This window comes from Cajanus cajan, chromosome 11 (genome assembly GCF_000230855.2).
Source record: "Cajanus cajan strain Asha chromosome 11, NIPB_CcT2T_4, whole genome shotgun sequence".
NCBI classification, from domain to species: Eukaryota; Viridiplantae; Streptophyta; class Magnoliopsida; order Fabales; family Fabaceae; genus Cajanus; species Cajanus cajan.
The window spans coordinates 30,819,227-30,839,107 of NC_138527.1; the positions used below are offsets into that span (position 1 = coordinate 30,819,227).

Below are 19,881 nucleotides of genomic sequence, written 5' to 3' on the forward strand. Positions count from 1 at the left end.
TTTATTTTTATAAAGATGAGAGTATTATGTTTGCGAATGTGAAGAGGGGATTAGTTTCCTAATAAAAAAAAATAAGAGGGAATTAGTATTAAGTTACGAAACTATCTTCATGTGTTGAATGTCAAAGTTGGTTATTTTTTCAGAATGATGACAAGATTGGATAATGGGATAAATGCAAAAATGGACCGTGATAGAAATATTTTAATATGTATAGGGTAAAATACCGGAGAATACACAAGATAAATAAATAAATATATATATATATATATATCACTTAAAATAATATAAAATAAAATTAATAATATAAATTAATTCAATAATATTTATCTTTTTCCTTCAAACTTACACCATTTCTTTCATTTTGTCCTAAAATTGTAAATAATTAATTTTTTGTGAGTACAATTATTTTTCTTGCAAAATCAAACAAAAGAAAACTTATTTCTTTCCTCTCATTTTTTTTTCTTTATCTTTTTATTTCAAATTATGTTTGTTTATTGGAACTAGCTTAGGAATGGAGAATTGAAATAGTATGGGCAGAATTTTAAGTTTGAATCCTAATATAACTATATAATTTTAATAAAAAAAAATTATGACTCATTCATTTCTCTTGGTCAAATTATTTATACTAAAAAGTATTTTAATCTTTGGTGAAAAACTTCACTCAATTATTGAACATACCCTTTCAACTTTCATGCTGAAGGGGCTTCAATAGAACTCCGCGTCTCCATGTGATGGCTTATGCGGCTTTGTTTTTTGCCTCGTTCTTTCTGAGTCACCCCCGAATAGGAAATACAGATATGTTCATTGTTTGATCTACAAAAATTTCTAAAAGCAATAATGGCTTGTGAGATTAAATTTTGTAAAGAAAAATTAATGATTAATTTTTTATTTTGTTTCATTCAATTTCAACAGCATGCGTTACAAAGAGAGAACAACAAAGTTTCAAGGAAGAGGATTGCTACAGAAGATCAACATCTGACAATCCAGTAAGTAACTAATATGTATTAGTACTATTGTTCTTAATTTTTCGCTATATTGAAATGAGTAAATAGTTTATATACCGATAGTTTTACGATGTTTATTCATAAACCATTGTATACGTAGTTAAAATGTGTAGATTTTTATAATAATTATTTTAATAGTTATGTCGTGATTTGTAAAAAGTTATGTATTACATTGATACTAAATAGAAATAAAATTGGAAGTATTTTTTCTTGTCTCTTAATACTTTGAACCTATTTAGATAAATTTTTTAAAATTATTTTTATGAAAAATTAAAAAAAAAAAAAGTCATATACTAAAATAAACTTTCGTATAAATTAATTTTTAAAATTTCTCTCATATTAACCTTTTTAAAAACTTATTTTTAACTTATAAACAAGTTAACTATAACTTATGAAAAAAAAATCATTTTTTCTGTCAAATTTTTTTATATTAATTGAAAAAATTTATCCAAACAAAAATTTTATATGTTATTAATTTCAATATCTATACAAACACAGCTCATTAAAACTCTTTCTTCTCACCCTTTGTCTTAATTTGACAAATAAAACTTAATAAAATTTTCAGACTATACCCTTTTGAAACTCGAGTGCTTCCAATATCGAGTCAAATCAGAATATTTAAGTGTTAGAAGAAAAAGACTCGACATACAAGCAAGTAGACAAATGTTCTGAGCTAGTCATGCTTGAGAAAGTTCATGCTCTCGTGGAAAACGACAATCCTCATCATGAACCAGATTGGGATCCAATTAATCGAGCTCGAGACAATGTTATGTGGAAGTAATAAGAGTTTTCCCATGTCAACTCTCTCAACTAATGTTTCAGAGATTGAAGTCCAATGTCCAAATATGCATGGCAGCTATTCTTGAAAAATTGGAGACCCTTTTGGAAACCTCCCTTGGAACTATCTCTTCTGTTCATGAAGTCAAGCAACAATTCCATTAAGTTTTGGATCAACTTGTCCAATTTCAAGACCAAGTTCCTTTTAAGCTTGATCCTGTAATTGACGAATTAAAACTTTCACTGAAGGTGTTGATGTTAGATTTGTGACTGCCCGAAAAATTATCCACTCCAAGATTATGATCAGCTGCTCCAATCAAGGTCTCTATAATCAAAGAATTTGGAAAGGGTTAAGGCTCGCCAATACCAAATTATTTCAAATGTCTCTGAAGGTAAAATTCAATTGGAAAAGATCAATTCTGAGATTGTTGAACTAGAACAAAGGACAAGTGTTTTGGTTGAGGCCAGAGACAAGCTAAAGAGAGCCTTGGATAATTGTGATGTTGAAAACAAGCAGCTAAAAAATCAAGTAGCAAAATGGGTGCCAAAATGCAAGTTGCCCTAAACAATAAGAAGAAAGCTGAAGATGAATGGACTAATCTGAAGAAGATCTTTGTAGTTTGTAGCTGTGAGATTTGAATTTCCATCAATTCATACATATCTTGACATTAGATCTTAGCAATATGTTCTTGTTTTACCATTTTGGTTATTTGAAACTTTTCTAGATGGACAGTGGCGGTTTGATTATTTTGATGTTGGATGTTAGTTTTCTCTGCTATTTTGCTAACTGTTTGAAGTTCACACTGACTGAACAAATTATTTTTCGCTCTAACTATGCTTTATGATTTCATGACCCCGTACCTTAAAGAAAAAGAAAGCAAATTGAAAGAAACACCATCAATTGTTATATTTACTTCTGACTTCATTGAGAGGGTTGGTCACTGACTTCATGGCCTATGACTTTAATGAATAATGTACATTGATTTTAATATTATGCCTAATTTTCCCTAATTGCTTTTCCCTGGTTTTGCACTGTTGCTGCATCTTCCTTGGATTTTTTGAGACTTGAGAGGGGTGGTAACTTATTTAATCAAATACAAGCAGTCCTGCTAATTAGAAGTGGAAACTCTTTGTAATTATTCTCCCAAAGGTGCGTTATCTCTAAAATATTCCTCACGTATCAGATGAAAGACAAGTCACCAATGGGGAGGGTTTTCTCATCCGTGCCAAGTTAAAATTAGCATCTTTTATGCAATTTCTTTTCCACATCTTAACAACACTTGATCCCTCTACGATTAATTTTTCTGTCCACCTCTATTTTTCTTTTGCACCACATCAACATTCATGTCTATCACTCATTCCCTTATATCTCCTCTCCCTACATCCCAAAATGAGTTGTGGAACACTCATTTTTCTTTTCTTTTTAGAGAGACACAAAAAGTTGTTCTTCAAATACTACATGTCATATTAACTATCGAGTGTTAGATTTATTGGTTCTTCCCCTCATTCAGTGGGATTTTTTTTTGTAAGTATAACCCACATGTTTAGAGTCCTGAACTAATTAAAGGTATAATAACACATTTTCAAGTTGATTTGGTGCGATATTTTTATTGATACGAGATAATTGTCATCAAGCTTCCTTGCCTACTTACTGCATGTTTTTACTAGGATGAAAGAAATATCGTTGAAGTTTCTTACTAGATTCTAGGAATACATATTAAACCTTCCTAACTAAACTCAAGATGATGAGGGCAGGACCAGAAGCATCACGGAGCCACGCTAAGGTAACTTTCTTTTTATCTTTTTCCCCGATTATATATATATATCATAATTTTAAAAATCAGACCAGTCATCAAATTAGGTAGGATTCTGGGTTAGTGGGTCAAAAGTTAAACCGATAAGTCATTAATTGAACCGTATGACCCGGTTTTTATTAATTTTTTTAAAAAAAGTATTTATGTTAAATATATTTTATACCTATAAATTTTAATAAATTCATATCCTATTTTCAATTTCAATTTTCATCTTATTTAAAATTATCTTTATTTTTATTTTGTATAAAGAAATACATAAAAATTACGTTAAACTGTATATTAATACAAATTAAAAATATAAACAATATGCACATATATAATATACTTGCAATTGATATCACAAAATAATATATATAATATCTACATAAATATTATATTATTAAATATATAATTTAAAATTAATAATACACTGTAAAAGTTATTTAAATTGTATATATTACAAACAAATATATTAGAATAAGTAATTGTTTTTATGTTTAATAAGACTCTTTACTCTTTCATTAACATGATTCAATTTTTTCATTGTTATTTTTGTGGTTTGTGATCCCTTAAACAAAATTGTGGTTGAACCGTTTAACCCACCAGTTCACTAGTCAAACCAAAAAATTGGCCGATTTACTCCAGTTTGAAATAGGTCAAATGTATAACTAATTCAACTTAAGATTCGGATCGGTTGGACTATCGATTCTCGGTTCAACCAATCCAACAGACCGATCCGATCTGGTTTTTAAAACATTGATATATATATATATATATATATATATATATATAATAAGAAAAAAATAATAAATAAAATATTGTCATTTTTGGGTATATATATTCATTCATGTCGTAACAAGGAAAAATAATTTGGCAGTAAAAAGAACAGAAGCTATGGCCAGACTTTACAGACGCGAACTTCTTGTACTGCGTACATGAAATTTACAGGTTCAAAGTCTTCCAAGTCATGAAGTCAAGCATATGTATACTCCTACAGTAGCCGTTGAATTTTCTTCTTTCTTCCCAATTCATCTTCACGCAACGCATCTCTCTCAACAATTCTGTTTCTCCTTAATCCTCCCTCTCCTAACTCTCAGCACAACAATGCTCGTGTAGCACTCAAAAGTCGTCGTAATGTCTAACCACCAAATCATCAACTACGCTTCTTCTTCTTCTTCTTCTCTCAAAAAGCATGACGTTTTTCTCAGCTTTCGGGGCGAAGACACACGCCAAGACTTCACAAGCCATCTCTACGACGCTCTCATCCAAGCAAAACTCGAAATCTACATAGACTACAGGCTCCAAAAGGGTGATGAGATCTCGCAAGCACTCATCCAAGCCATTCAAGAGTCACAAGTATCCATTGTCATCTTCTCACAAAACTATGCTACCTCCAAATGGTGCTTGGACGAAATCACTATGATTATGGAGTGCAAGGAGGGTCAGGGACAGATTGTTATACCTGTGTTCTACAAAATAGACCCATCACATGTGAGGAAGCAACGAGGGTCTTTCGAGACAGCTTTTGTGGAACATGAGGGAGATCCTAAGATCACAAATGATAGGGTGAAAAAATGGAGAGAAGCTCTCACAAAAGCAGCTAATTTGGCTGGCTGGGACTCTCAAAATAGGTACCCCAATTTTGTACCTTTCTTCTTATTATTTTTTTATCATGAGATCTATAAAATCCCAAGCGTGTGATAGAGCGCCACTCTGAAGGAGATTCCACTAGTATGGCCAAAAAAGTATATATAAGCAGAGATAATCTCATTGTTTCCGGCTATTCATTGTTGGGCCTATCAAATATTATAATCTATTCTAGTCATTATTCATTGTTGTTGAATCTATCGAGTCACCACTAGATCATCCACAGATGTCCTGGCTTGCAAACTTATCTTGTAAAGTTGAATTAAACTCAAATTCATGCTACAAGACACTCCTCTCACACACACACACATATATATATATATATGCCATGATTGCTATGTGTGCCCAATATAGATCTGCATAAGACAGACCAAATTTTTGTCAGTAGCCAATATATATAGATTTGTTTGTGTTTAAATGTCCACTGTTTCAGAAGCAAGCACTTTTACTTATTGTGGAATTAGAAGAACGGAAAGTAGAAGAAGAAATGAAGAATAGAGTATGCATGCTGTTTGGATATATTCTCCCAAGTCCATGATCTTAATGGATTTTGATATCGTAGTTCCTAAATAACCTACGTACAGAATAAAGTAAGAATCTTGTAAGCCATACAAATGAGTAGTGACGTTGTTCCACTAGAATTTGATTTTACGTAAGTTTAAACTATTAAATATTGTACTTTGCCGGTGTCATTAGTTTTATCACTTTTAGGATTTGTCCCAATGTGTTTGTATTGTATCTGTATATTCTATATTTTTATATTAATACATGCATTACCTCGCATACAATTGGTCAATAAGTTTAGGGGGCTGTAGGTATGCTCTGCCAAGTAAAGACAGAAGAAAAGTTAACTTCTTTTAAGAAAATTAATTTATCATTCCCTAACTCTGTTGTTGTGTCTGTCTTACTCTACATTCTTTCCTTTAATATTTTCACCATTTTTATGCCAGGACCGAGGCCGAATTCATTAAGGAAATTGTTAAAGATGTTTTACACAGACTGAATCTCATATACCCAATTGAGTTGAAAGGACTGATTGGAATTGAGGGAAACTATGCCAAGATTGAATCATTATTGGAGATTGGGTCAAGAGATATCAGAGTGATTGGAATATGGGGCATGGGTGGCATAGGAAAGACTACCCTGGCAATTGCTTTACTTGCAAAACTGTTTTCTCAATTTGAAGCTCACTGCTTTCTCTCAAAAGTAAGGGAACAATCAGAAAAGCATGGTGTAGATGCCTTACGCAGAACACTATTCTCTGAGTTGTTACCGGGAGAAAATCTTCATGCACATGTGCCCAAAGTTGAATCCCATTTTATAACAAGAAGACTTAGACGTAAAAAAGTTTTTATTGTTTTGGATGATGTGGCTTCCACAGAACAATTAGAAGATCTAATAAGTGATTTCGATTGTTTAGGACCGGGTAGTAGAGTGCTTGTAACAACAAGAGATAAGCACATATTTGGTTATGTTGATGAAGTATATGAGGTAAAGGAATTGAACCACCGTGACTCTCTTCAACTTTTCTGTTTGAATGCCTTCAGAGAAAAGCATCCCAAGAATGGATTTGAAGAGCTCTCAGAAAGTGTAATAGCCTACTGCAAAGGAAACCCATTGGCTATAAAAGTTTTGGGTGCACGTCTTCGTTCAAGGAGTGAACAAGCATGGATCAGTGAATTGAGAAAGCTCCAAAAGATTCCTAATGTGAAAATTTATAATGTGTTAAAGTTGAGTTTTGATGACTTAGATCCTATTGAGCAGGACATATTTCTAGACATTGCGTGCTTCCTCAAAGGAGAATATAGAGATCACATAATAAGTCTTCTGGAAGCTTGTAATTTCTTTCCAGCTATTGGAATAGAAGTCCTTGAAGATAAGTCTCTGATAACTATTTCCCGTGAAGATAAAATAGAAATGCATGACCTGATACAAGAAATGGGTTGGAATATTGTTTACCAAGAATCTATCAAAGAACCTGGAAGACGAAGTCGATTGTGGGACCCTGAAGAAGTCTATGATGTATTGAAATATAATAGGGTCAGTATAAGTTTCTTTACGTATGGTGGAAAATGCATGCATGTTTGTAGAATGCAGCTAGTATGTTAGTATTTACCAACTATTATTTTAAATGTTGTTTGTCAGGGAACTGAAGCAATAGAAGGCATAATATTAGACGTGTCTAAAATTGAGGATCTGCATTTGAGCTTTGATTCCTTTACAAAAATGACTAACATAAGATTTCTTAAATTCTATTATGGAGAGTGCACTAGCAGATGTAAAATATACCTTCCTAAGAATGGTCTTAAGTCATTGTCTGACAAATTAAGGTACCTTCAATGGCATGGGTACTGTTTGGAGTCTTTGCCATCAACCTTTTCTGCTAAATTGCTTGTTGAGCTTTCCATGCCCTACAGCAACCTTCAAAGGCTTTGGGACGGAATTCAGGTACTAATCTGTCAATATTTTTTACTTTAGTTTTTAAATTTGTACGCAGCCATTCCTTGTGTGAGGTGCCTATATATTCTTAGATACTCTTATTTGTGAACTACTACGGTTGGGTGGGATGCATAAGGTTTTATGTGTTAACCTTGTTGTCATTGACTGTACGCACAAAAAAGAAGAAACTCTTATTTCTTTTTTACTTGATACTCTTCATGTGATCACTCTTCCTTGTTACAGAATCTTGTGAATTTAAAGGACATTGACCTTAGATTCTGCGAAAACCTGGTTGAGGTCCCAGACTTATCTATGGCCACAAATCTCGAAGATTTATCTCTTTCTCAGTGTAAAAGTCTGCGTCAAGTTCATCCATCCATCTTGTCTCTCCCAAAGCTTCAAGTTCTAGATTTAGAAGGCTGCACTGAGATTCAAAGCCTTCAAACCAACGTTCATTCAAAATCTCTCCAAAGCATCCGTCTCAGCAACTGCTCATCCCTCAAAGAGTTTTCAGTATCCTCAGTGGAACTTCAGAGATTGTGGTTAGATGGCACAAATATCCAGGAACTTCCCTCATCAATTTGGCATTGTGCGAAACTCCAGTTTATTGACGTACAAGGTTGTAACGATCTCGATGATTTTGGGGACCAGTTATCTCGTGATCCAAGAACAGCATCTTTTAATAATGTGGTCCTTTCTGGGTGCAAACACCTCAATGCATCGAATCTGCATCTTATTCTCGATAGTTTGCGGTCTTTAACATTGCTAGAGTTGGAAAATTGTTGCAACTTACGAACACTCCCTGACAGCATTGGTGTGTTATCATCATTACAGCGCTTAAAGCTAGGGGGGAGCAATGTTGAGAGCTTGCCTGCAAGCATCAAGAACCTTTCGATGCTGAGAAGGCTTTATTTAGATAACTGCATGAAACTTGTGTCACTGCCAGAACTTCCACAGTCTCTGTGGTTGTTAAGTGCAGTTAATTGTACATCTTTAGTGACAAACTTCACTCAACTGAACATACCCTTTCAACTGAAACATGGACTTGAAGATCGCCCTCAATCTTTTTTCCTCCCTATTTCCCATGTTCCTGACAGTTTCAGCTTTCATGCTGAAGCGGCTTCAGTAACAATTCCTCATCTACCACTTTCTGACTTATGTGGCTTAATTTTTTGTGTCTTTCTTTCTCAGTCACCACCACATGGCAAATATGTTTATGTTGATTGTTTCATCTACAAAAATTCTGAGAAGATCGATGGCAGAGGCGCCTCATTGGGAGATCAGAATTTGATTTTGGATCATGTGTTTCTTTGGTTTGTGGACACCGCAAAATTTGGAGACGATTCCTTGGCTAGGAGATTACAAAAAGGTGAAGCGTGTGATTCTTCCAACGTATCATTTGAATTCTTGGTGGAAGATGAGGATGGAGAATGGTCAACGAAGGGGATAAAGGGGTGTGGGATCTACCCCATTTATGCCTCTGAACAAAAGGGATTGGAGGTGGAGTTTGGGGATAGTTCTAGAGATATTGTTGAGTTGGAACTCAAAAGCTCTAATGATATCGATGAGTTACAAGTCAAAGGATCTAAACATGACAATGAAGATGACCAGACTGAGAAAGTGCAGCAAGTTATGCACCAAAGAATTACTACAGGTTTGCAGCATGTAAAAGTGGACTCCGATGAAAATTCTTCCTGTAACAATTTCATAGGTATGAAACTTCAACCACTTCCTCTCGGTAACTCCTTATTTTTGCAACATTTTGCTGATGAAGTCTTGAGTATTAATATCTATATACACAAACAATCAAAAAGTCTAAGATGGGTTAAAAAATAATACTACCATTATAAAAATGAAAAATCCTTCTTTTGGCAAGTTGCTTTTTTTATGCCACTTACTTTAGACACTAAAGGAAATATTTAATTCCTCAATCTCGAGAGGATTAGGCATTTAAAATTGGATTATTGTCAGAACCCAAAGGGTAAATTTAATAAAATTATTTCAGGGTTTCTCTTATACTTGAATTAGCTGCAACGGTTTTGGATGAAGCAACTAGGATTGGAATAAAAAATTAATGAATAATTTTTTTTTTTATTTTGTTTCCTTCAGCTTTAGCAGCGGATGGTACAAAGAGAAAACCACCAAGTTTCGAGGAAGAGAATTACTATATAACTTCAACACCTGAAAACCAAGTAAGTGACCAATATATGTTTTAGTATTGCTAAATAAGAAAGTATTTTTTCCTATCTGTTACTACTGCTCTATATATGCCAAATTAATAACCTATAATAACTTTTGTTCATTAAAACTTTTTTCAATCCTATTGTCTTAATTTGACAAATTAAACTTTATATATTTTTATCAGATTATCCTCATTGACAATCCAAGTACCTCCAACATCGATTCAAAGCAGACTATTGAAGTGTTAGAAGAAAAAGACTTGGCAAACAATGAAGTAAACGAATGTTCTGATCGAGTCACGTCTGAGATATTTCATGCTCTTGTGGAGAATGACAACCCCCATCTTGAACCAGATTGGGATCCAATTACTGAGCTTGAGAGCTTGTTATTTGATAGTTATAAGAGTTTTCCCATGTCAACTCTCTCAACTACTGTTTCAGAGATTGAAGTACAGTATCCAAATGTGGCAGCTATCCTTGAAAAATTAGACACCCTTTTGGAAACCTCCCTTGAAACTATCTGTTCTGATGCTGAAGTCAAGCAACAATGCCATCATGTTTTGGATCAACTTGTCCAATTTCAAGACCATGTTCCCATTAAGCTTCATCCTGTAATTAACAAATTAAAAACTTTCATTGAAGGTGTTGATGTCAGGTTTCTGACTGCCCAAAAAACTATCCAAGATTATGATCAGCTGCTCCAATCAAGGTCTCTTCTATCAAAGCATTTGGAAAGTGCCAAAGCTCGCCAATACCAAATTAATTCAAAAGTCTCTGAAGGTAAAATACAATTGGAAAAGATCAATTCTGAGATTGTTGAACTAGAACAAAGGATAAGTGTTTTGGTTGAGACAAGAGACAGGCTAAAGAGTGCCTTGGACAATTGTGATGTTGAAAATAACAAGTTAAAGAATCAGGTTGCAAAATGGGTGCCAAAATGCAAGACAGTCATCACAGCTTTGAAGGAGTCCACGATTTCTTACAAAGTGGCCATAACCAATAAGAAGAAAGATGAAGATGAATGGATTGATCTGAAGAAAACCTTTGCAGCTATGAGATTTGAATTGCCATCAATTTATACATATTTTGACATTAGGTCATAGCAATTTGGTCTTGTTTTACTATTTTTGGTTATTTGACACCTTTCTAGGTTGACAATGGACGTTTGATTATTTTTTTGTTGGATGTTAATATTCTCTGCTAATTGCTAACTGTTTTTAATTCACACCGACTGAACAAATTGTTTTTCCAGCTAACTATGCTCTATGATCTCATGACCCCGTACCATAAAAATAAATAAATAAATAAAAAAGTAGAAAGAAACACTATCAATTGTTATATTTACCTCTGACTTCATTGAGAGGGGTGGTCACTAATTTAATTGTACACTAGCCTTCTTTGTAATTAAAACTGGGAACTCTTTGTAATTAAAAGAGGAAACTCTATGAATACTCCTCATGTATTAGAAGAAAAAAAGTCATCAATGGCAATGTAGAGATTCTCTTATCCATGCCAAGTTAAAAGTAGCATTTTTATCCATTCAGTTTTGATTTTTCCACATCCTAACAGTACTTAAATGTCTGACTCACTCATTTTTCTTCTTTTTTACATTACTCCTTATATTTATCATTTCTCTTGCACTTCTCTTCTATTATTAATATAAAACACTAACTTCTTATCAAGTGTTAGATTTACTGGTCCTTTCCCTCATTCACTGGGAAGTATTAGGCACTCCATCCCGTAATGAATTAACATATACACAACAAATTTTATAACTATCCTATTCGCTTTCTTTATACGTATTCAGCTACCCCTCAAAGAGGTAAAAAAAAATATCAATGAAAAAAAAGAGCAAAATACTGATAATTTTATATCATGGCTCATCTGTGTTTTCTTTCCAAAGAACAAAATATTTGCTTGGTATAATTATATAAGCGTCCTAAAGTAGCAAAAGGTTTGGTAATAACAGTTTCAATTTGAATTTAACAGGGGAGATGGGTGTTCTATTGGACTTGGTCATGTAAAGAGAATTCATGAAAGTGTGTATTCCTTGTTAAGGAAAAATACGAAAATCAATAAAATTAAAGGAATGCATGAAAATAGAAAAACAAAAATAAGAGGATTAAAAATTTTGCATGTATGTATAAATAATACCGTGTTATAACTATGTAAAGTAATTCTAACTATGGGAAAGAAAAATATAGAGAGAAAAGAAGAGTTTAGAAAAAAAATATGTTTTATTTTCTAAGTGTATTTGAGTTGTGAGTTGAGTATTTTGTAAACACTATTTATATTTTTTCCTTTATCAATAATATATTTGCAGCAGCTTGGAGACGTAGACAGAATTATCATCACTTTATTATCAATTTTTAGGTGTTATTATTCGACATTTATTTTACGTCTCAAAAATGATTATAAGAAATTTGATGTAATTTTCAACAATTGGTATCAAGAACTTTTGTGGTGATTTCTATCAATTCTAAAAAATTTATAAACGATCTAAAAGGAGTCAAATTTGAGTGGGAGAAATGGTTGCAAATAAGGAAAAGGTAAAAGTTGAGAAGTTAGATGGTGCGAACTTTAGCTTTTAAAAGATGCAAATCAAAGATTATATGTATCAAAAAAAATTTGTATCAACCTCTCTCGAGAAACAAACCAAATGGCATGAAGGATAAAGATTGGGCTCTTCTCGACAGACAAGCCCTCGAAGTTATTTGATTAATGTTATCCCGCAATGTTGCATTCAATATTGTAAAAGAAAAGACCAAAGTGGGTCTTATGACTGTTCTTTCTAGTATGTACAAAAGTCATTAGCCTCAAGCAAAGTTCATTTGATGAGACGATTATGTAATTTGCAAATGACAAAAGGCGCATTGGCAGCGCAACATTTTGATGAACTCAATATAGTCACAACCTAATTGAGTTCAGTTGGAATCAATTTTGATGAAGAAGTACGAGCATTGATACTTTTGTCTTCTTTACTAGAAAGTTGGAACGCTACTGTCACAACTATGAGTAGCTCATCAGGAAGTAATAAGTTCAAATTCAATGATGTTCATGATCTAGTTCTTAGTAAAAAGATTTGACAAAAAGAGTTAGGTGAATCTTCAACCTTTTCAGTTTTGCATACAGTCAATAGGAAAAAATTTAACTAGAGAAAATGGACATGGTAAATCCAAGGACAGGAGGTCCAAGTCCAAGAATCATAATAGTTTCCACAACTCGAAGAAAATTAAGTATTGCAATTGTGGAAAGATCGAAAACTACAAATTTCAGTGCAAGTGTACCGAAAAATCAAGAGGTGAAGGCAAAGCCAAATATTGCTTCTACCTTGGGAGGAGAAGATGCATTGATATCTTCTTTAGAGAACAAGGAAGAGTCTTGGGTGTTAGACTCTGAAACATCCTTTCATGCCATTGAAAGAATTTTTCAAGAATTGTGTCCGTTGAAACCTGGATAAAGTTTACCTAGTTAATGAGCAATCTTGTGAGATTGTGAGTAAAGGTGTAGTGAAGATTAAGTTAAATGGGTCTATATGAGAATTGAAAAATGTAAGACATATCTGCAACTTGACAAAGAACTTAATCTCAGTAGATCAATTGGCTGGTGATGGCTACACAAAAAGTCTCCTATGACAATTATTGGAAGGTTTCAAAGGATACAATGACAATTGGTCATGATAAAAAGAATGGTACTCTTTACTAAACAGTTGGAGCATGTCATTTGATTGCAATTGCAACAAATGAAAATCCCAATCTATGGAACCAAAGGCTAGGCCATATGAGGAGAAAGAGATAAAGATCATGCACTCAAAGGATAAACTACCTGATTTTTGATCACTAAAAGTTGACATGGTGAACATTGTATACTTAGAAATCAGAAACGAGTTAACTTTAAGACAAGTGGAAGAACCCCAAAGAAGGAGAAACTTAAGCTTGTTCACTCTAATGTTTGGGGTTCGAGACTATCCCATCCATTGATAGGAAATAATATTTCGTGACTTTTATTGATGATCACTCTATGAAAGTATGGGTATACTTTCTGAAACATAAGTCTGAGGTATTTGCGACTTTCAAGATTTGGAAAGTCATGGTAGAAAATGGGACAAGATTGAAGATCAAAAAGCTTAGAATGGATAATGGTGGTGAATATAAAGACACCAGATTTAAGAAGCTTTGTTATGACCACGAGATCAGAATGGAAAGGATCGTGCTAAGTACACCTCTACATACTAGTGTAACTAAGCGTATGAAACGAACATTGACTAAAAAAGTCAGAAGCTTGCATTTGCAGTCAGGCTTACCAAAGTAGTTCTACACGGAAGTAGTCAACACCACTACTTACTTAATCAATCACGATCCATCGATACCATTGAAACACAAAATACCAAAAGAGGTAGGGAGTGAAGAAAAAGGTAAAACTCTCACACTTTAGAGTTTTTGGTTGTGTAGCATATGTGCACATTAGTGATCAAGGAGAGAATAAGCTTTATCCCAAATCGAAGAAGTGCACTTTCATCGGTTATGGTGAGGATGAGTTTGGCTACCGTCTATGGGATAATGAAAACAAAAAGATGATTTGTAGTAGAAATGTGATCTTCAATGAAAGAGTGATGTACAAGGATAGGGATAACATGTACACTAGCAACTTAGAACAAAGTGGGTTAGTGTGTTCAGAGGTTGATGGTGTCCTAGAAACTCCAATAAATGAGACTCATCAATTAGACAAATCAATTAAAAATAATAATGACCAACAACTTAACACACCAGAACCTTTTACTCTGACTCTTATTTTTAGAAGGTCTTCTCGACCTCATGTGCACACTAGGAAATACATAAATTATATATTGTTAATTAATGGAGGGGGGCCTAAAAACTACAAGGAAGCATGTCATACTACAAATGCTAGTAAATGGGAGCTTGTCATGAAAGATGAGATGAAGTCTTTAATATCCAATCAAACATGGGAACTAACAGTTGCCTATAGGGAAAAAAAGCACTTCACAACAAATGGGTGTATCAAGTGAAGGAAGATCATGATGGCTCCAAAGATACCAAGTTCGACTAGTTGTCAAAGGATTTTAGAAAAAGGAAAGAGTTGACTACACTGAAATCTTTGCTTCAATTGTGAAGTTCAATACTATTTGGTCTATTTCAAGTATTGTTGCCAAGGAAGGGTTCTACCTTGACTAATTGGATGTCAAGACTACAATTCTTTATGGAGACTTAGATGGGGAGATTTACATGCATCAACCCGAAAGTTTCTCAAAAGAAGGGAAAAAGAATATGGTGTGCAAATTAAAGAAAAACTTGTATAGCTTGAAACAAGTTCCTAAACAATGGTACAAGAAGTTTGAAAGCTTCAGCACAAGGAAGATTTTCAAAAGTGCAATGCCGACCAATGTTACTTCTTCAAGAGATATAAGTCTAGTTATATCATTTTGCTACTTTATGGAAATGATATGTTAGTAGTTGGTTTAAATATAGATGAGATCATAAGCTTCAAGCAACAATTGTCAAAAGAATTTGACATGAAAGACTTGGGTCTAACAAAAAGGATCCTTGAAATGCAAATCACAAGGGATAAGCAAAGAGGTATTGTGTAGTTATCTCAAGTAGAGTACATCAACCGTGTTTTGCAAAAATTCAACATGGGCGACACCACGCCAGTTAGCAACCTTTGGTCTGTCATTTTATCTTATCCAAGAATTAGCCCCCTCAGATGGAGAAGGAAAAAGAGTTCATGTTTAAGATTTCACATGCTTCAACCATTGGAAGTTTGATGTACGCAATGGTCTATACGAGCCTAGATATTGGGCATGCACTGGGAGTTGTTAGCAAGTTTATGTCAAATCCAGGTAAAGCTCATTAGGAAGCAGTTAAGTGGATTTTGAGGTATCTGCAAGGCATTACAAAGAAGTATTTGTACTTTAGTAAAGGAAAATTAAAAGTATAAGGCTACATAGATGTAGACTTTGGAGGTGAAGTTGTTCATCAAAGAAGTACCATTGGTTACATTTTTAGTATTGGTACTACAACTATTTGTTGGATTTCGCAAATACAGAAGATTGTTGCTTTATCCACTACAAAGACCGAGTATGTAGTAGTAACAAAAGCTAATAAAAAATTGATGACTTTAGGGATTATTAATAGAGTTAGGATTCATCTAAAAAAAGATTGTTTTGCATAGTGATAGTCAAAATGCAATACATCTGATGAAGAATTCAACATTTCACTTTAGAACAAAACATATTAGTCTGCGTTATCACTTCATTAGATCTTTGCTCGAGAATGTTGTGTTAACCTTGAGAAAGATTTTGGGAAGTAAGAATCTAGCACACATGTTGACAAAGGTAGTAACCATCAACAAATTGAAGTTGTGCTCAACTTTAGTTGACTTGCTAAAATAACAGACAAGATAAGACTATTGTATTAATCAAGATGTGAAAACAAATTAAAATCAATAAAATTGTTGGACTTGGTCATGCAAATAGAATTTATGAAAGTGGGTATTCCTTTGTTGCAGAAAAATAAGAAAATCAATAAAATTAAAGAAATGCATGAAAATAGGAAAACAAAAATGAGAGGATTAGAAACTTTGTATGTATGTATAAATAACACCATGTTATAACTATGTAAAGTAATTCCAAATAAAAGAAAGAAAAAGAGAGTTTAAGAAATAATATTTTATTTCTTAGGTTATTTGGATTGTGGGTTGAGTGTTTTGTAAATATTGTTTATATTTTCTCTTTTATCAATAATATATCTGTAGTAGTTCATAGACATAAGCACTTAGTTGAACTCCGTTATTAATTTTTTGATGTGATTACTTTGTATTTATTTTGTGTCTCACTAATTTGATTATGAGGAATTTTGCATAATTTTTCAACAAGTTCTACCTGACTTGGAATTTTTTGTTGATTTTTTTAAGTAAACCGGATTATCCCTTAGCTGAGAGCTAGATTGAGATTCATTCAAGGGACTAAGTACTCTATGTGAAATAATAAATTTATCCTTTATGCTTTCTTATTTTATATTCTACTTAAGTAAATTTTGGAAAAATTTATCTAAACGTGTGGTCATGTGAATCATACCACACAAATGTTGTGCAACAGTTTTTAGTTGATGTAACTTAGGGGCACCGGAAGGGAGACAAAGTGACAAACCATAAAATGAAGTAAAATTGATCTGGGGAAATAATTTCAATGATGTGAGGTAAATTTTCGTCAAGCTTTCTTGCCTACTGTATAATGTTAGGAATATGCCTAAATATCTTTAGGAGATTAAGTTAGTTTTTTATAAGAATATTTTATTTATATTTCAAATATTTAGATTTAATCTGTTCTGATTATTTTAAGATTTATTTCTTTATTTTAGAATAGGATAATATCAATATTTGATTTTGTATAACAAATTTTCTCTATAAATAGAGACTCATGAATAAAATTATATTATGCTCCTCTGATAAAAATAATTCTTATAAAATATCCCCTCAAACAAATATTATAAAATAACCCCATCAGTGGTATCAGGAGCTAAGGTTACGATCTTGGAGATGGAAGCGGAAACAAACTGTTGGGCCCTCTGATGGACTTTTAACGTTATTTTACTTATTCTGTGAATCGGAAGCGAGGCGCTGCCCCTCTGATGGTCGATCCAGGCGGAATACATTAACAGGTGGACTATCGGGCCCAACAAGTGGCATCAGAGCCAACGGTTCGGCTGGGTTTGATGCAGGAAGACCCTCAGTGTTGTGCCTCGCGATGGAGATCCGAACTTGGTGCCTTGTGTCGAAAGTCTTCCTGATATTGTGGTGTTCAGGCGGCGTGTCCCGTAGAGTTAACGGCGGTACAAGATGGTGACGAATTATCGCTTGAGGGGAGGAGGTCACGATACATGTGGTCCTTGGTCTGAGGGGAGGTTTGTTGGGATTCATCCCAAGTCCCACATCTGTAAAATGAAGGAACATTGGCTAGTTTATAAGGGTGTCCACCATTCCATATAGAATGAAGCCTTTTGGGAAGGAGCCCAAAAACAAAACCGTGCGGGCCTAGCCTTAAGCAGACAATATCATACTATGGTGGAGCAACAGGTGGACTATCGGGCCCAACAAGTAGTATCAGAGCCAACGGTTCGGCTGGGTTTGATGCGGGAAGACCCTCAGTGTTGTGCCTCGCGATGGAGATCCGAACTTGGTGCCTTGTGTCGAAAGTCTTCCTGATATTGTGGTGTTCAGGCGGCGTGTCCCGTAGAGTTAACGGCGGTACAAGATGGTGGCAGATTATCGCTTCAGGGGAGGAGGTCACGAGACATGTGGTCCTTGGTCTGAGGGGAGGTTTGTTGGGATTCATCCCAAGTCCCACATCTGTAAAATGAAGAAACATTGGCTAGTTTATAAGGGTGTCCATCATTCCATATAGTATGAGGCCTTTTGGGAAGGAGCCCAAAAACAAAACCGTGCGGGCCTAGCCCAAAGCGGACAATATCATACTATGGTGGAGCAACAGGTGGACTATCGGGCCCAACACAAACTTTTCACAAATTTCCCCATCTATTTTTGATGGAGAAAGTTATGATCTTTGGGCGGTGAGAATGGAGGCATACCTAGAAGGTTTAGATCTCTGGGAAGCCGTAGAAGAAGATTATGATGTTTCTGCGTTGCCAGACAATCCTACCGTAGCCCAAATGAAAATTCACAAAGAAAAGAAAATCAAGAAGGCAAAGGCAAAAAGTTGTCTCTTTGCATGTATTTCACAAAATATTTTCACCAGGATTATGACTCTCAAATCGGCAAAAGCAATTTGGGATTATCTAAAGGAAGAATATACTGGAGATGAAAGGATTCGAAGTATGCAAGTATTAAATTTAATGAGAGAATTTGAAATACAAAGAATGAAGGAGACTGAGACAATCAAACAATACTTAGACAAATTGTTTGGCATTGCTAATAAGGTACGAATACTAGGAACGCAATTTCTTGATTCTAGAATTGTTGAAAAAATTCTAGTAACTATACTTGAAAGATATGAAGCTTCAATAGCGGCTTTGGAGAATACAAAGGATCTGAGTAAGATCACTTTGGCAAAGGTATTACATGCATTGCAAGCATTAGAACAAAGGAGGCTTATGAGAGAAGAAAGATCTATGGAAGGTGTATATTTAGCCAAATGGAAGAACAAAAATAGTGGCAAAAAAAAGAAGAATGAATTGTTTCAAGAGAACAGTCAATATAATAACACTTAAATTTTTCCACCGTGTCCTTATTGCAAAAAGACTAATCATCCACAACATAAATGTTGGTGGAGACTTGATGTAAAATGTGACAATTGCGAAAAATTAGGACACCTAAAACATGTATGCAAATCTCATGAGCAACAAGAAGAAGCCAACATTGCTAAAGATTAACAAGAAGAGGAAGAAGAAGAACTACTTTCAATGTCATGCTTTATGACCAAAAAACCCTCAAAAGCTTGGATTATTGATAGTGGTTGTACAAATCATATGACCTATGATCGAGAACTCTTCAAAGAACTCAACAAAACTGATATCTCTAAAGTTCAAATGGGGAATGGAGAACACCTTGCAGTAAAAGGCAAAGGAACACTTGCTATTAAGAGTCATTCAGGTTTTAAATTAATATCTGATGTTTTATACGTTCCTGATATTAACCAAAATTTGTTGAGTGTTTCTCAATTATTAGGAAAAGGCTATAAAGTGTTATTTGAAGATAAAAATTATGTGATTAAAGATATACCCAACAAAGAAGTGTTTAATGTTCATATGAAAGGCAAAAGTTTTGCTTTAAATTTGGAGAAGGAGGAGCCAATTATAAATGAAGATACAAGTGAAGCGCACAAAGATGCATATTTTCAAAAGAAGTTTGATGATCAAGAGGAGAATGAAGATGATGAAAAACCACCTTCGAAAGAAGAAATGACAGATTTTGAAACTCAAATTAGGTGATAAAGATATTCAGTCAATGAGGAGTATTAGGAATATGCCTAAATATTTTTAAGAAATTAAGTTAGTTTTTTTATAAAAA

The 19,881-nt window shown here is 34.0% G+C and overlaps 2 protein-coding genes and 1 pseudogene across 2 annotated transcripts; all 3 read left to right on the plus strand.

Moving 5' to 3' along the window:
• The first annotated feature begins 837 nt into the window (after positions 1-837).
• LOC109800392 (uncharacterized) lies at positions 838-2,784 on the plus strand (annotated as a pseudogene).
• Positions 2,785-4,456: 1,672 nt separating this feature from the next.
• Positions 4,457-11,065, plus strand: LOC109800125 (TMV resistance protein N). The gene is made up of 6 exons (XM_020360831.3): positions 4,457-5,205; positions 6,172-7,261; positions 7,367-7,669; positions 7,904-9,371; positions 9,770-9,852; positions 10,026-11,065. The coding sequence occupies exons 1-6, from the start codon at positions 4,709-4,711 to the stop codon at positions 10,941-10,943; spliced, it is 4,359 nt and encodes a 1,452-aa protein (XP_020216420.3). The 5' UTR covers positions 4,457-4,708; the 3' UTR covers positions 10,944-11,065.
• A 7,366-nt stretch (positions 11,066-18,431) lies between these two features.
• On the plus strand, positions 18,432-19,802 carry LOC145953504 (uncharacterized). Its single transcript, XM_083067473.1, has 2 exons — positions 18,432-18,990; positions 19,309-19,802. The coding sequence occupies exons 1-2, from the start codon at positions 18,432-18,434 to the stop codon at positions 19,800-19,802; spliced, it is 1,053 nt and encodes a 350-aa protein (XP_082923599.1).
• Positions 19,803-19,881: the final 79 nt, after the last annotated feature.

What these genes read in the sequence shown, in the direction of transcription:
- LOC109800125 (XM_020360831.3), top strand. Translation starts at nt 4,709, where the DNA reads ATGTCTAACCACCAAATCATCAACTACGCTTCTTCTTCTTCTTCTTCT. An exon ending in GGCTGGGACTCTCAAAATAG is followed by an intron (nt 5,206 to 6,171) that starts GTACCCCAATTT and finishes TTTTTATGCCAG; the next exon opens with GACCGAGGCCGAATTCATTA. An exon ending in GGCTTTGGGACGGAATTCAG is followed by an intron (nt 7,670 to 7,903) that starts GTACTAATCTGT and finishes TCCTTGTTACAG; the next exon opens with AATCTTGTGAATTTAAAGGA.
- LOC145953504 (XM_083067473.1), top strand. Translation starts at nt 18,432, where the DNA reads ATGGAGGCATACCTAGAAGGTTTAGATCTCTGGGAAGCCGTAGAAGAA. An exon ending in AGAAGAAAGATCTATGGAAG is followed by an intron (nt 18,991 to 19,308) that starts GTGTATATTTAG and finishes AACCCTCAAAAG; the next exon opens with CTTGGATTATTGATAGTGGT.